This window comes from Colletes latitarsis, chromosome 7 (genome assembly GCF_051014445.1).
Source record: "Colletes latitarsis isolate SP2378_abdomen chromosome 7, iyColLati1, whole genome shotgun sequence".
Taxonomy (NCBI): domain Eukaryota; kingdom Metazoa; phylum Arthropoda; class Insecta; order Hymenoptera; family Colletidae; genus Colletes; species Colletes latitarsis.
The window spans coordinates 11,194,366-11,209,777 of record NC_135140.1 but is presented as its reverse complement, the minus strand read 5'-3'; the positions used below and the strand labels follow the sequence as shown (position 1 = coordinate 11,209,777).

Here is a 15,412-nt window from a genome sequence, read left to right as displayed (position 1 = left end):
TTATCGTGAAAACGAACAGTAATAGTCCAAATAGTATATTTTAAACTGTCCTCTTTATTAAAAATAACGCGATTGAAAATAAAGCAGCATGGGCGATGAGCATCCACAGATATACTACAACCTGTTCGTTGCGAAATGATAAATAAGAAGTATAATATATGTGCAAGGTAAAAGCCTTGAGTTAATAAATGTTTACAGTGTATGCTTGTTAGTTCCCACCAAAGATGATTCAATTTCTGCAATCCCAAATGTTTGAATTTTTTTTAAATATTTCAATTATTCAATTGATTCAATCGAGTTTCAATCGTTTTATTATTATAAAATGTTTCAAATGTTCTTCGAAACATTCTACTCGAAATAGTTATGTAATTGTTTTGAAATTTATTATTCTTTTCAAAAATATAAATTCTTCTCTTCTAAACGAGACATTTTTAAATTTAATTCCGTTTCAAGGTCACAGTTTACGAGATCGTTGAACTTACCTCGACGTTTGTTACAACACAGTGAAGTAAAAAAATAAATTACCATTTAACAAAATCAAGATGACCTTAATTTTTGATGGAAAGGATTATTTTTCAGAAATTTTTAACATTCCAATTTGTAATCAATATAAACTCATCTATAATTCGAGCATGCATTTTCCTATTTATCAAACTTATTGTTACGGAATTTCTTATCTCGAATCTTCATCGAAAATATTGCTCCGCCTAATTAATTCTATCGTTAAACGTAATCGTTCGAACAGGTGGGAATCGATTGGTGTCGGTTGCGATAAGCAAGAAAAAGGATACGGTAATTTAACCGACTGTTCAAGTTTCTCGTTGCAAAGCTTTTGTTGTGCAAGGCCTCATATTCTCGCTCAAAGAGACCACGCGTTATCGATATATTCATTTTTTTTCCAGTTCTTGCATATAAAGGTTACAATAACAATTTCATTGCAACGCCATGAGTCGTGGTACTTCATGGTCATCCCGCGATCTGGTGACTGGATGTTTATGAAACACGTTATTTTGGGCATAACAGGCCACTCCTTTTCCAAATAAATTAAATATTAACAAGTCTCGTGGTCCTTGTATCGAGATTAATATGGGATTATGGATTCCACGGAGGAAGAAAAAACATCACTTTTTTCTCTAAAATGAATATTTATTTGTGAAAAATACCATTCCTCTGGTCATCCTTGTGGCCGCCTCGTGCATCCTGTTAGGCTCTGAAATTGGAATTAACAATATTTTCTAAATCATGTCATTTTTCGTTTCTCGTTTACATAAACAGTAGAATATGCAAAGTTAAATACGCGGGATACACTCTTACACAGCATTCCCTTTCATGTTGTCACAAACTCGAGGCCTACTTTGTGACAACATGGAAGGGAGAACTGTGTCAGTCCAAAAAAGAATATCGTAATGGTCGACTGACTCACATTTGTAATTGGAACTAGTAGCCTAATTGAAACAGATTTTTGGAAAATCAGGCGTGTTTATAGTTTAGAAGTGACATTCAAACACTAATTCAGGGCCAGTTAATTTCTATATCAGTATTCAACGATTGTGCCAGTTACAGTTCATTAATATTCAACTACTTCGATACCAGCACCAAATTCTATTTATTCTATTACTATATTGAGCGAGACACCATGTATAGTGCATGGAATAAATGTAGCGATCTCGTAAGAATCACAACAAGCAGAGTTGGGGGGTTAGGTTAACAGTAAAATTTTGAAGATTTGATATAAACAGTCTCCAGAGGCTACCTTAAAAAAGAGGTTCCAAAATAAACATAATATTTCAAAATTTTTTCACGAAAGTATTTTTATTCAATTTTTTTCTGGTACATTGTACATTTAGAAATTTAGAGGCAATTTGTTGGTTATAGTTAATAGTTGGCCATTCATTCGCTCACTTGCTCATCGCAGGGAACAAAATTGCTGCGCGCAAACTATCATTAGTCCATTTAAAGCGATTTCAACCATAAAGGAAATTGCAGCCCCGGCCGCTTCAATCGAAGCTTTCATTTTCTTTTGTCGCTGTCAGCTGATACGCACGAGTCCATATCGTGTTCATTACGACTATATTCAGACGTATCTAAACAGAAACGCAGCAGCTGCAGGCAACATACAACAATTTTTAAGCTTTCACAAACATTTACCTCGAGAAAACAAATAAGGCTTCGATATCAATTTTCTCAAATTTCTAAATAATTTTTGTTTCACGGTTCTGTAGCTCCCTGCACGAGCATCAAAAGATTATTTAATTTTTGTAAAACACGTTGAGATTTCGGAAATTTACTAAAATTTAGAAAAGCTCTATGTTTTGCACAGATTATTCGACAAAATATTGTTTATAAATGTAGTATAATTTTGATTTTATAATTAAAATAAACGAAGTGTTTCGATATTTTAATGTTGAAAAATCGATTAGAAAATTTAGAAAGTGGTAAAAGATCTGAACAGATTAAAAAAAAAATTCTTCGATATATCAAACCGTTTGAAACACGTACGATTAAAAATGAAGGCTATTCGACAAAATATTTGTAAATGTGGTATAATTTTGATTTTATAATTAAAATAAACGAAGTGTCTCGATATTTTAATGTTGAAAAATCGATTAGAAAATTTGGAAAATGGCGAAAGATTAAAAAAAAAAAATTCCTCGGTATATCAAACCGTTTGAAAGACGTACGATTAAAAATGAAGGCTACTCGACAAAATATTTGTAAATGTGGTATAATTTTGATTTTATAAAATAAACGAAGTGTTTCGATAGTTTTTTAATGTTGAAAAATCGATTAGAAAATTTGGAAAATGGCAAAAGATCTGCACAGATTAAAAAAACAAATTCCTCGCTATATCAAACCGTTTGAAAGACGTACGATTAAAAATGAAGGCTACTCGACAAAATATTAGTAAATGTGGTATAATTTTGATTTTATAATTAAAATAAACGAAGTGTTTCGATATTTTAATGTTGAAAAATCGATTAGAAAATTTGGAAAATGGCGAAAGATCTGCACAGATTAAAAAAACAAATTCCTCGATATATCAAACCGTTTGAAAGACGTACGATTAAAAATGAAGGCTATTCGACAAAATATTGTTTATAAATGTAGTATAATTTTGATTTTATAATTAAAATAAACGAAGTGTCTCGATATTTTAATGTTGAAAAATCGATTAGAAAATTTGGAAAATAGCGAAAGATTAAAAAAAAAAATTCCTCGGTATATCAAACCGTTTGAAAGACGTACGTATAAAATGAAGGCTATTCGACAAAATATTAGTAAATGTGGTATAATTTTGATTTTATAAAATAAACGAAGTGTCTCGATATTTTTTTAATGTTGAAAAATCGATTAGAAAATTTGGAAAATGGCGAAAGATTAAAAAAAAAAATTCCTCGGTATATCAAACCGTTTGAAACACGTACGATTAAAAATGAAGGCTATTCGACAAAATATTTGTAAATGTGGTATAATTTTGATTTTATAAAATAAACGAAGTGTTTCGATAGTTTTTTAATGTTGAAAAATCGATTAGAAAATTTGGAAAATGGCGAAAGATTAAAAAAAAAAAATTCCTCGGTATATCAAACCGTTTGAAACACGTACGATTAAAAATGAAGGCTACTCGACAAAATATTTGTAAATGTGGTATAATTTTGATTTTATAATTAAAATAAACGAAGTGTCTCGATATTTTAATGTTGAAAAATCGATTAGAAAATTTGGAAAATGGCGAAAGATTAAAAAAAAAAAATTCCTCGGTATATCAAACCGTTTGAAACACGTACGATTAAAAATGAAGGCTATTCAACAAAATATTAGTAAATGTGGTATAATTTTGATTTTATAATTAAAATAAACGAAGTGTTTCGATATTTTAATGTTGAAAAATCGATTAGAAAATTTGGAAAATGGCGAAAGATTAAAAAAACAAATTCCTCGGTATATCAAACCGTTTGAAACACGTACGATTAAAAATGAAGGCTACTCGACAAAATATTAGTAAATGTGGTATAATTTTGATTTTATAATTAAAATAAACGAAGTGTCCCGATATTTTAATGTTGAAAAATCGATTAGAAAATTTGGAAAATGGCGAAAGATCTGCACAGATTAAAAAAACAAATTCCTCGATATATCAAACCGTTTGAAACACGTACGATTAAAAATGAAGGCTATTCGACAAAATATTAGTAAATGTGGTATAATTTTGATTTTATAATTAAAATAAACGAAGTGTTTCGATATTTTAATGTTAAAAAATCGATTAGAAAATTTGGAAAATGGCGAAAGATCTGCACAGATTAAAAAAACAAATTCCTCGGTATGTCAAACCGTTTGAAAGACATACGATTAAAAATGAAGGCTACTCGACAAAATATTAGTAAATGTGGTATAATTTTGATTTTATAATTAAAATAAACGAAGTGTCCCGATATTTTTTTAATATAAAATTCCGTATTTCTCGAACGAGAATCTCGTTTCGATGAGTGGGGTTCCACTGTGTGGTTGAAAACGAGGTATAACTATAACTATAACTATATTGTAGATGGGCTATCGTTTTGTCCCGCGCTGTAGAAGTGCAATCTGTTCGGGGCAGACGCAAGAAACGGTAAACGCCAGCCGGTCGAGCGAGCACGTGATACACGCGTGCTGGATAAGCATTCCAAACAATCTTCCTGTGGCCTGCCACCCCCCCGTCGCTCCCCGCTGCAAAGAAGTAGGGTCGTTGGTTTTACCATTCTGCTCCCACTACTCGCGTATTCGCTTTTTGCTACGTGACGGTTTCTCACGACGTAACAGGCGGACCGGCAACAACGATAATATTCCATTTCGCGTATCTATCCTTCGTGTGTATCGGTTAGCCTGGATATGCGCATTAATTAAACGACAGTATTTTTAGAACTTGTCATGCCCCCACTGAATGAATTTTTCTCGTTCGTTCGTCTTCCCAGCAGTAACAAATCATTATTTTATTTAAATCTGCAAGAATCTGGATAATTCCGTTCAATTAGACCGTGGATCTACGTTTCTAAATATTCCTTTCTTTTTAAATTCAAACACAAATATACCAGTGTTTTTAAATTACTCGATTTTTGACTTGTTATTTTGTTTAACATAATAATACGCAGTTTGCTGGAAATTAATTAAATTGGATAATTTCAACCGTTCAATCAGAGCGTGGATCTACGTTTCTAAATATTCTTTTCTTTTTAAATTAAAACACAAATATACCGGTGTTTTTAAATTACTCAATTTTTGACTTGTTATTTTGTTTAACAAAATAATACGCAGTTTGCTGGAAATTAATTAAATTGGATAATTCCAACCGTTCAATCAGAGCGTGGATCTAAGTTTCTAAATATTCTTTTCTTTTTAAATTCAAACACAAATATACCGGTGTTTTTAAATTACTCGATTTTTGACTTATTTTGTTTAACACAGGGAAATAAAATACGCAGTCTGCTGGGAATTAATTAAATTGGATAATTTCAACCGTTCAATCAGAGCGTGGATCTACGTTTCTAAATATACTTTTTTTTTTAAATTAAAGCACAAAGATTTTAGAAAATAGTAATATTTCATTAAAGCGTAATTTGTATAATGATATTGCTACGTCTAGAGCGAAATATCTGTACAATGGAAGAATTTCTATAGTGGGTAGTAAATATTCTTCGATACTATTGCAAAATTCCAGTTAGTTAAGTTAGGTTACGTTGGGCCTACGTTAGGAAGAATTTCTGTGATCGTCAAAGAAAATTCCTCGGTGTTATTGCGAATAGCGATAGATTCGAACTACTCAAAAACAACTACTCCAATCTAACAACAAAACATTGTAGGCTATAATATTGTAAGATAGAGTTTTATTTATCTAAATTTCAGGTTATTTTGGACTTAAATAATCAAGTAAACTACTACTAAACATAATATTTCTTTCATCCATAGCATATATTACGAAAAAATTACCAATTAAATTACATATTTAAATAAATTTTACTATTGGCAAAGAGGTGTTTTTCTAAATGTTTCTTAGTGTATTGATACGTAGTTTACGATCTTTAATATGAAATATTAGGGTAATAAAACGTAACTCTCAACCCTAGAATCGATCGTCCATCGTTTACAGAACATTATCGGTCCTATTGTTGGCACGCATGGGCGCAGACATTGTCGATCCGGGGCCTGCGCATGCGCATCGCGGATAATATTCCGGAGGGGCAGGTTTCACCGGGAGAGTCGAATTCGGGTGGTGGATAGTGCAGGAAGTACATACGTCCAGCCTGCGAGTGTTCCCTGTGCATCTATTCCAAAACGACGTTTCGTTTATTGTAGATCGTAAATTTTTCTGTAAAATTGCATTCTGTCGCTGGAAATTTATCGCCAGAGAACGGAGGACGCGTAAGACAGTGATTGATCATTGTTGGACGCGTTATTGATCTCGCAGAAGCCGGGTTTCCTGCTCGTCGATTTTGCTGAAACTTGAGCCCGTTCGCGAAGGGCTCCAGCAGCCCCCCGATCACTCGATTTCCCGGCGGAAAAATGAGCGAGGACGTGTTGGGCTTCCTTTTCGAGAACTTGCGTGTCGAGCGCTTCAAAAAGTCATATTTAGGTAAGAGAGTCAATATCCATTGGCGTAGGCGCCGCACCAAACTGAATTCTTATGGTAGACATTTTGAAAAGCCACAGTTGATGCAAATTCTCTTGCATGGCGATATATTTTTACAATTTCAAACAATTTATGCTGTCGTGTTAACAATATAAAGAGAACAATTACTTTGGAAATAAGGGCTTGTTGAAATATGCAAATTTTTTAATCCCTAAAAATTAATCAAACCGAATTCTTATGGTAGACATATTGAAAAGCCATAGTTGATGCAAATTCTCTTGCATGGCGATATATTTTTACAATTTGAAACAATTTATGCTGTCGAGTTAATATAAAGAGAACAATTACCTTGGAAATAAGGGCTTGTTGAAATACGCAAATTTTTTAATCCCTAAAAATTAATCAAACCGAATTCTTATGGTAGACATATTGAAAAGCCATAGTTGATGCAAATTCTCTTGCATGGCGATATATTTTTACAATTTGAAACAATTTATGCTGTCGTGTTAATATAAAGAGAACAATTACCTTGGAAATAAGGGCTTGTTGAAATACACAAATTTTTTAATCCTTAAAAATTAACCAAACTGAATTCTTATGGTAGACATATTGAAAAGCCATAGTTGATGCAAATTCTCTTGCATGGCGATATATTTTTGCAATTTGAAATAATTTATGCTGTCGTATTAGCAATATTATTCATATATTATATCTTCGAATAAGGGCTAGCTAAAATACACAAATTTCTTAATCCCTAAAAATTGAAAATGAAATTACAAATGAACTACGGTCAAGCTACAGTCAAAACTGAATTTACAAATGAATCTAAAATTTTCGATTTAACTTATGCTATACATCGGGCAGTAGTTAATTCATGTTCGTTCCTAAATACGAATACCCGTGTATAATGATTAATTTTCATTATAGATCGAATTTCATGATAAGTTCAGAAATAACTTTCTTATCACTGATTTATAAAATTCGAGGAACGCGTGGCCAGTCGGTTCACGAAATACGAGGTCGCCTGGGGGTTAATTTGATAGGAGTTTATTTTTTTATTCTATATTAAATCTCTTAACTTATCTCACAGCTCATTTCTTCTGTCCTAGTACAGTATACGATAATTTAATGAACGACGAAGGCGTTAAAAAAGTTTCGATCAATTTGTACCAAAATCGAATGACAGAGTTTTGGGGTAATGCAACAAATAGAGATAATTCTGTTTTATTTTGTTTAATACTTGAATACGTACTTACTTTGAATTCTAAATAATGATTTTAAGGAATTTTCGAAATTGTCTAGCTACATTTCTAAATTTAAAAATAAATTTCATATTAGAAACTGAACCAAACAAATATGGCCACTAAGACCCCAAAAATGGGCATGAAATTTGGAATAAAATAAGTATTAATTGATTGATTATTATATAGTTGTAAACAAATTTGGAAATAACGTGAAATTTACAACATTAAAAAAAAAATATTCAATCAATAATTATCTTTTCATTGGTAGTGTTATTAACTGTAAAGTAAACGTTGGGAAATAATATGAATGGAAAATATGCAAGCTTTCTAAATCAGTCATGCTATCACAGAAAGTAGACTTTCATTGGATGGCAAGAATCAATATAATCTAACTATAATGTATTGAACGAATTGAATAATCTTGGATTCCTTTTGAATGTAAAAATATTACGAAATCTCAATGTATTTTGAGAACTCAGAATATGTAAAAATTGTCTCAATTTTGGAACTTCTAAATCGTTTTTATTGTAATGAAAATACGTAGTAGAATTGATATAACGGGCGTACAGTAAAGTTACAACGAAAACATCGCAATACCCTGTACTCCAACATCGTTCGAATATGTTGATAGAGTTCTAGTGTCAACCAAAGTACAAAAATTAGTATGTTTTCGCAAATACACGCCAGAATGTTAATTTCTGTGTTTACAATAATTATGTAATAGAACGAGAAGGTCAAAGCGGCAAATTTTTTTATGTGCATAAATTCAGACGTGTTTTTCTATATCCTTAGCGAAAATTTCTGAAATCTTCCTGCATTATTATGGCAAAATTATTCTTTTAGTTTAAAATTGCAGCTGAATTTTGTGTTTTCCTTGGAAATTTCAAAATTCCTTTCTTAATTAAAAACGTTTAATGTACATATATTTTCATTTTGATAAACCTCTAAAGGTTTTTTGATTCAATAAATTTTAGAGGCTCAATGTTGGTAATAATTGGTATTAAAAAACAATTATGTAACTAATCTCGTCCATATATCGTTTATAAATAGCGATCGTTATTATTCTCCTTGGTTTAAAATCATGAATGCAGTTGTGACGTCATTGTTGCAGCTTTCATACGGAGTACTCGCATAATTTACTCATCGAATACGTATTTAAAAATAGGTTCGATTGACTTATCATCCTTTCGCTTGTAATTGTTCCCGTTTCACTGATTCTTTGCGACTATGACACAATTTCTATTTCTATTTCGGTGTAGAAAGAATGAACAGTAGTATTTTCGAATGTCCAATTTAGTTTGATTACGTAACGTATAATTGCTGAAAGAAAACTGTGAAAAAACGTTGAAAACTAAAAATAGTTTAGTGCCATTTACTTGACAACACATGCCTACTTTTTGTCTGTTAGTAACAATTATGACAAATGATACTAGTCGTAAATGATTGTGCATAATAAATCGATAAAATGTATCTTATGACTATATTGGGTCTTCTAATGGTTTTGTTATTTTAATTGCATTGAAATTGTTTATTATTAACAGTTTATACAAAATAATGTTCCCGGTATTAATTCAATAATTGTTCTAGTAAAGTACCCAATAAATATTGCTGTAATATAATTAATATTTAATTGTATAAATGTATGAATAATCTCCAATTATAAATGGATCAAACATCAATAATAGAATATAATAACATATAATAATAGAATTAAAATAAGACAAACATGGTCATTTTACAAGAAATTCGCGCCTAAAATGGCAATTCAAATACAAAAACAGTAATAAAATATAGTAAAATTGCTCGTTATTATTAATTTATATTAGAGAAACGCGACAGTGTTTAATATTTTTTTCTTTCTGATTTGTTGAAAGTTGTTCCAATTGTTCGTCGGAATATAACGAGATAAATAAATGTCGATTTGTTCATATCGATTTAACGTTGAGTTTGCGCGTTTGTCTAACTAATATACTCTTGTTTTGTACCCTTATGCGAATCAGAACTGCGCAGGACAGAAATGTCTAGCGAAAGCAGTGGAAAAGTACTGGAATGCCTGGGAGGGTACGATAAGCCAGTAAATACGGTTAAAAGGGACTTATAGGGTGCAACTGGAAACACGGGGATCTCTTTCTTGAACCAGGTATATTTATAGAATTTCCCGTACCCTTAAATTTCTTAGCTCAGAGGGAGGGACGCTGTATCTATCTTTTACTTATACTGGAGGATTCGAAGAATTCATTGAAGAAATTGAAACACGTTTACCTAATATTTAAAATTCAAACATTGAAAATACGAACTTTTCGCCGTGCATTTATTATAAATGGCTAGCAGAGAAAATTTAATCGTAAAGGCCCCCCTAAAGGAACATGTAAGTTATAAAGAAACGTTAAAAATTTTGGTTAATTATGAAAACGAGTCAAATAACAGTTGTTTTGTTTGGGAAATAGACGATACTTTTGAGGTTAGAGTGACAGACGAGTGCAGCTCCATCTACATTAGGGACCTCCCGTTTAAGTTTACCATTCTTGAATATCAAAAGAATATGAAATACATTTTTAACACTAGAACTACCAAAGCAGTCGAAATGATTCGTAAGTAGTGAAACTTGTAAAAAATTTACCGTAATTTTCTGAAGAGAATGAATAAACACTTATTTCCATGGCATTATATGTTTTATATTTGTCGGTAATACGCTATAATTGTCGGTAGTTCTAGTGTTAAAAAATAGTAAATTGGGAAGAAGAGGAGGATGAAATGTATTAGAACACGAAATACATTTTTAACACTAGAACTATTAAAGCAGTCAAAATGATTCGTAAGCAATGAAACTTGTAAAAAATTTACCGTAATTTTCTATAAGAGAATGAATGAACACTTATTTCCAACATACATTTCTACGCGTATCTATTGTTTATATTTCTTTAGTACAAATTAATACACTACAGTTGTCGATAGTTCTAGCGTTAAAAGATGAGTTGGGAAGGAGGGTGAAATATATAAAATCTTCCATAAAACAAAAAAAATATCCAGAACAATTATTATTCGAACGACACAAAACACTCTTCAGAAGCTAACAAGCGCTCAGTATAATTTTGTTTATGCAAACGTATCGAGTGGCCTTCGGAATATAATTCTCCCCGACTCGAAACATTAATATAAGCAAGCGAACTTAACGCGCAAACACGTTAAAGGAAATAAACCGACAACTGGAATCATATTCCCGGCGAAATATATTTCCCGCGGAGGGTTGAAAGGGGTACAGTTGGTAGGCCTGTCGCCAGGGCGTAGCGGCCCCTGGACGCTGTCTATTTGCTCGCACCGAGGAATATTTTCACCGGCTATGAGCTTGAAGCCTGTTCTAAATTCTATAGAAAAGTCTGTACAACGGAACGTTCGAGACGGAACGACAGAGAGAGACGGGAGTATCGCGAGAGTGTGGTAGCCTTCGAGAGAGAGAGAGAGAGAGAGGGACGAGGGAAAGACAACGATGGAGGGAAAGAGAGCAGAGATTCGCTAGGCTCTGTGGCCACGGTGCTCGCGCGTTCAGTCGTCCCTGCTGCCTCGAATGCGCCTCTTGGCTCGTCTCTGCGTACAGTTTTTCGCAACTTTAGCGTATCCGCGAGCACACACGATTTCTCGTTTGCACCTGCTTCACCAGGTGGTCGTGCACACGCGAGGAGTTCCTGTTCGCGACCGCGAGTTAACGAGCGAAAAAAATCACTCGAGTACGTTTCGAGAATCAGCCAACAGGGGGTTCGGTAGTTGGAATCGGTTGGAGTTTCTCGATGTTTCGTTAGGATACGGAATCACCGTTTCGCCGTGTACAACGCAGCTGTTTTGCTTTTTGATAGAGAATGTTTCTTCTCGCGCCGGTCGACAACAATCGCTGGGCCTACACGATGCACGGTTTGGAGAAACCTATGGATCATGTGTCCGGTAATTTGAACATTTATCTGTTTTTTTTTTTTTTTTAAATAAAAATAATGTAATAACGAGCATTTAAACGGATCTAAGTTAGGATCGTGTCCTCGAGGCTACGTGCACCCGGCCATAGTGATTCTCGTCCGTCTAGGAGAAAGTCACGAGCTCCGATACCAAACATGACGCTTGCCCGAATGAGATGGAGGCCTTGATTGGTGCTGGAGCTCTGGTGACTTATTTCTGCAAGGACAACACTGTGGCCAGGTGTTTGGTAAATTATAGCAATTCCGTTAGAGAAGGTTTTTATTTACTAATCGAAATGCCATTTTTAGGCGCATTGATAAACAAATAAGATTAGGTTTGATTGTTACTTGCATCGCTCGAGTTTGCCACGTGGGCAGAGTTCTATTAGTCACAGAGGCAGGAAGAAATCGTAGATAGGGTTTTCAATACTTGAATATTCAGTTATTCGGTTTAGTGAAAGTTGGTACGACCCGCTATCAAGTAACGAGACCAGTTTTCTCGAATACGGGGTAGGTAGCGAGCCTATTATTACACTGATTGAGAAATCGATCACGTGTTGCATATCTTATCTTTGTATTATTATTGATCGAAGTGGATCCCCCCCCAATAAAAATGAGCCCAAACACGACTTCGATTGCTGATATTCTAGTAAATTATTTCGAAAACATTATTGTAAACTTAAGGTATCGGACGTTCGTTGATTATTTATAAATACATTTCTGTAAATGCACAATATGATAAAAACTTGATTAGGGAGGAAATACGAGAATAATTAGCAAAATGAAATACTTGTTTATTCGAGTAATCTTGACAGACAGATGTCTGAGAATAACACTCCATCAAAGAAGATAATTTATTATTCCAACAGCCTTTGCGTTATTTCAACGCTGATGGTTGACTTTCGAACCGATGTTTACTAATATGTTTTTGCCCAAAGTAATAGACCGTATGTTTGTGAACACGACGTGTGACTTAATTAGCATTTAGTGGTTCAGTTATGACGAGGTCACGTAGATCGTTCAAATGTTGCCCAATGTTTCTGAAATTTAGTATCATCTCCATTTAGTAATTAAATTAAATAGTTTATTTTAGTTGATAACTACAATCGTTATTACCGTAATAATAATTCTAAAGAAAGGGTAGTTCTGAGTAGACTTTACTAATTATTTCTCTAGATCATTAAGCTTGTATTTTGGAGTAAATTTCGTTTATATGAAAATTATTAGACACTTCATAGGAAATGTACCGGTTCGTGATCAACGACTATACAGGAATATTGACTATTCATATTGTCGGTTATCTGGTCGAGATACAAGTTTTTTAAATTACAACAAAGTTTTTATCATCATTGTGCGTAATGACGGAAGTGTTCTAATGAAAATTGATAAACCTGATAAAAAGTAGCTTCTTGTGAGAAGTTAAAGAGAACTTAAAGAGAGTAAACACAAGAATTTTTTCCAATAAACAATAAATTCTTTGTTGTATACAATTTAATTATCATAGTATTTGAAGGGTATAGTTCAATAACAATATATTCAAAGCACGTGCTAATAATAGTGGGCTGTAAAGTAGCTATTTCTAGCGAGCAAAAGAATTTGGGGGAAAAAGTATGTGGTGAGAAATAAACTTATTCCTCGGAGGAAAAACAAGAATTTAGTAAAAAGGATTTCTCAAAATCTGTTATTGAATTTTAGAAAAATTGTATTATTATTACGTTCAGTCATGCATACAATGCAAATGAAAAATTGGATTATAGTATGTATAAATGTATCGTTGAAACAAAATTAAAAGTTGTTAGAATTGCCAAGTAGTACACAGCCTAACGATAACTGAAATACGCAAATAAAGGAAATTTTTCGTTGTTGCGTTTTATTAATTAATTTTCATTATCAGGTAATAAAGGACTTTCAGATAAACATCGACGAAAGTATATCTCTCTATCTTTTGTTTTGTTTATTATTCTTATACAAACGATCAGTCTTTCATTGTATATCCACGTGTTTTAAAACTACGCCAAGTATCCGCCATCTCTGTATTTTTAAGTACACTGAAATCGACTCTAAATCTCCATATCTTATACAGGGTGTTCGGCCAACCCTGGGAAAAATCTTAACGGGAGATTCTAGAGGCCAAAATAAGACGAAAATCAAGAATACTAATTTGTTGATGGAGATTTCGTTAAAAAGTTATTAACGTTTAAAATTTCGCCCCTACTGAATTTTTTTCTAGAAAGTGGATAGGATTTCGGGGGTAGGTCTATTCATAAAAAATTATTGTAATTGACCCCCGCAATTGAAAATAATTTTTTTAGAATGATTTGAAATTTTTTAATTTTGTTGAAAAATTTCACACCTCGAATTTTTTTCTAGGAAATGAGTAGGATTTCGGCGATATGACTCTTCACCAAAAATGATTGTAATTGACCCCTACAGTCAAAAATATTTTTTTCAGAATGATTTGAAACTTTTCAATTTCGCCAAAAAATTTAGGCACCTACCCCCTGTCGATTTTTCTTAAAAATTCGTTTTTCATTTTTAGTAATTTTGTTTGACGTCCTACAGAAAAGTTGTCTAATACTTTTTTGTAGGTACCCATGAGCTCTACTTCAAAAAAAAGTTTCATTGAAATATATTCACTATTGTAGGAGTTTGGGCAGTTTGAAAATTGGACCAATTTTATGGGGTTTTTCTCAGTTTACGGGGTCAAGGATCAACTTTTCGAATATTTTTTGTATTTGCACATATTCTCCATCAAAATACGCGTTGTTTGCTTTTTTAAACATCAAAATCGTCCAATCCGTTCAAAAGTTATGGCGTTTTAAAGATACGCACGAAATTTTGGAGTGACATATCTGGTCTGGAATTATATTTTCGATAAGGAATTTTTTTCTTGAAAATGCGTGGGATTTTGGGGATATATGTAATGACCAAAAATGATTGTAATCGACTCTTGCATCTGAAAATAATTTTTTTAAAACGATTTGAAAAATTTTTTTTTCTCCCAAAAGATTTCAACACCTACCCGATTTTTTTTCTCGAAAGTGGGTAGGATTTCAGGGATATGTCTATTCACCAAAAATACTTATAATTGACCTCTGCAACCAAAAATAATTTTTCCAGAACGATTTGAAATTTTTGAATTTAATTGTTAATAACTTTTTAACGGTGCCTCCATCAACAAATTGGTATTCTTGATTTTTCTTTATATGTATATTATAGTACAAAAGCTGGAATGTTTATAAACGAGATCACTCGTGAAAAGTGCAAGTCACAACATAGATTATCGAATATTTGTAAAAAACTAGAAAAAGTGAAAGAAGCTCTGTTTTGTGAAGATCAGTAATATTATAAAATAAAAAGCGACATTAAAATACACATCGATTCTAAATCTCCATATCTTATATACGTATACTATAGTACAAAAGCTGGAATGTTTATAAACGAGATCACTCGTGAAAAATGCAAGTCACAACATAGATTATCGAATATTTGTAAAAAACTAGAAAAAGTGAAAGAAGCTCTGTTTTGTGAAGATCAGTAATATTATAAAATACAAATCGACTCTAAATTCCCATATCTTATATATGTATATTATAGTACACAAACTAGAATGTTTA

General features: G+C 32.6%; 1 protein-coding gene and 1 long non-coding RNA gene across 6 annotated transcripts in view; one reads left to right on the top strand and one right to left on the bottom strand.

Annotated features, from left to right (window-relative positions):
- Positions 1-1,125: 1,125 nt before the first annotated feature.
- On the bottom strand, positions 1,126-2,015 carry LOC143343847 (uncharacterized). Its single transcript, XR_013080021.1, has 2 exons — positions 1,228-2,015; positions 1,126-1,179 (listed from the first exon to the last, which is right to left on the bottom strand). It is a non-coding gene; the product is annotated as an uncharacterized LOC143343847 (long non-coding RNA).
- Positions 2,016-6,242: 4,227 nt separating this feature from the next.
- LOC143343843 (salivary peroxidase/catechol oxidase) overlaps positions 6,243-15,412 on the top strand; it is a 30,534-nt gene continuing 21,364 nt past the window's right edge. For 2 of the 5 annotated variants that reach the window (XM_076769130.1, XM_076769129.1), the window contains exon 1: positions 6,243-6,610. In XM_076769130.1, the coding sequence (XP_076625245.1) occupies positions 6,541-6,610 (70 nt within the window). In that variant the 5' untranslated portion in view covers positions 6,243-6,540. Of the gene's footprint in view, positions 6,611-11,388; positions 11,788-15,412 lie in introns of those variants that run through there. The other 3 variants (XM_076769126.1, XM_076769127.1, XM_076769125.1) reach the window with 2 other exon arrangements.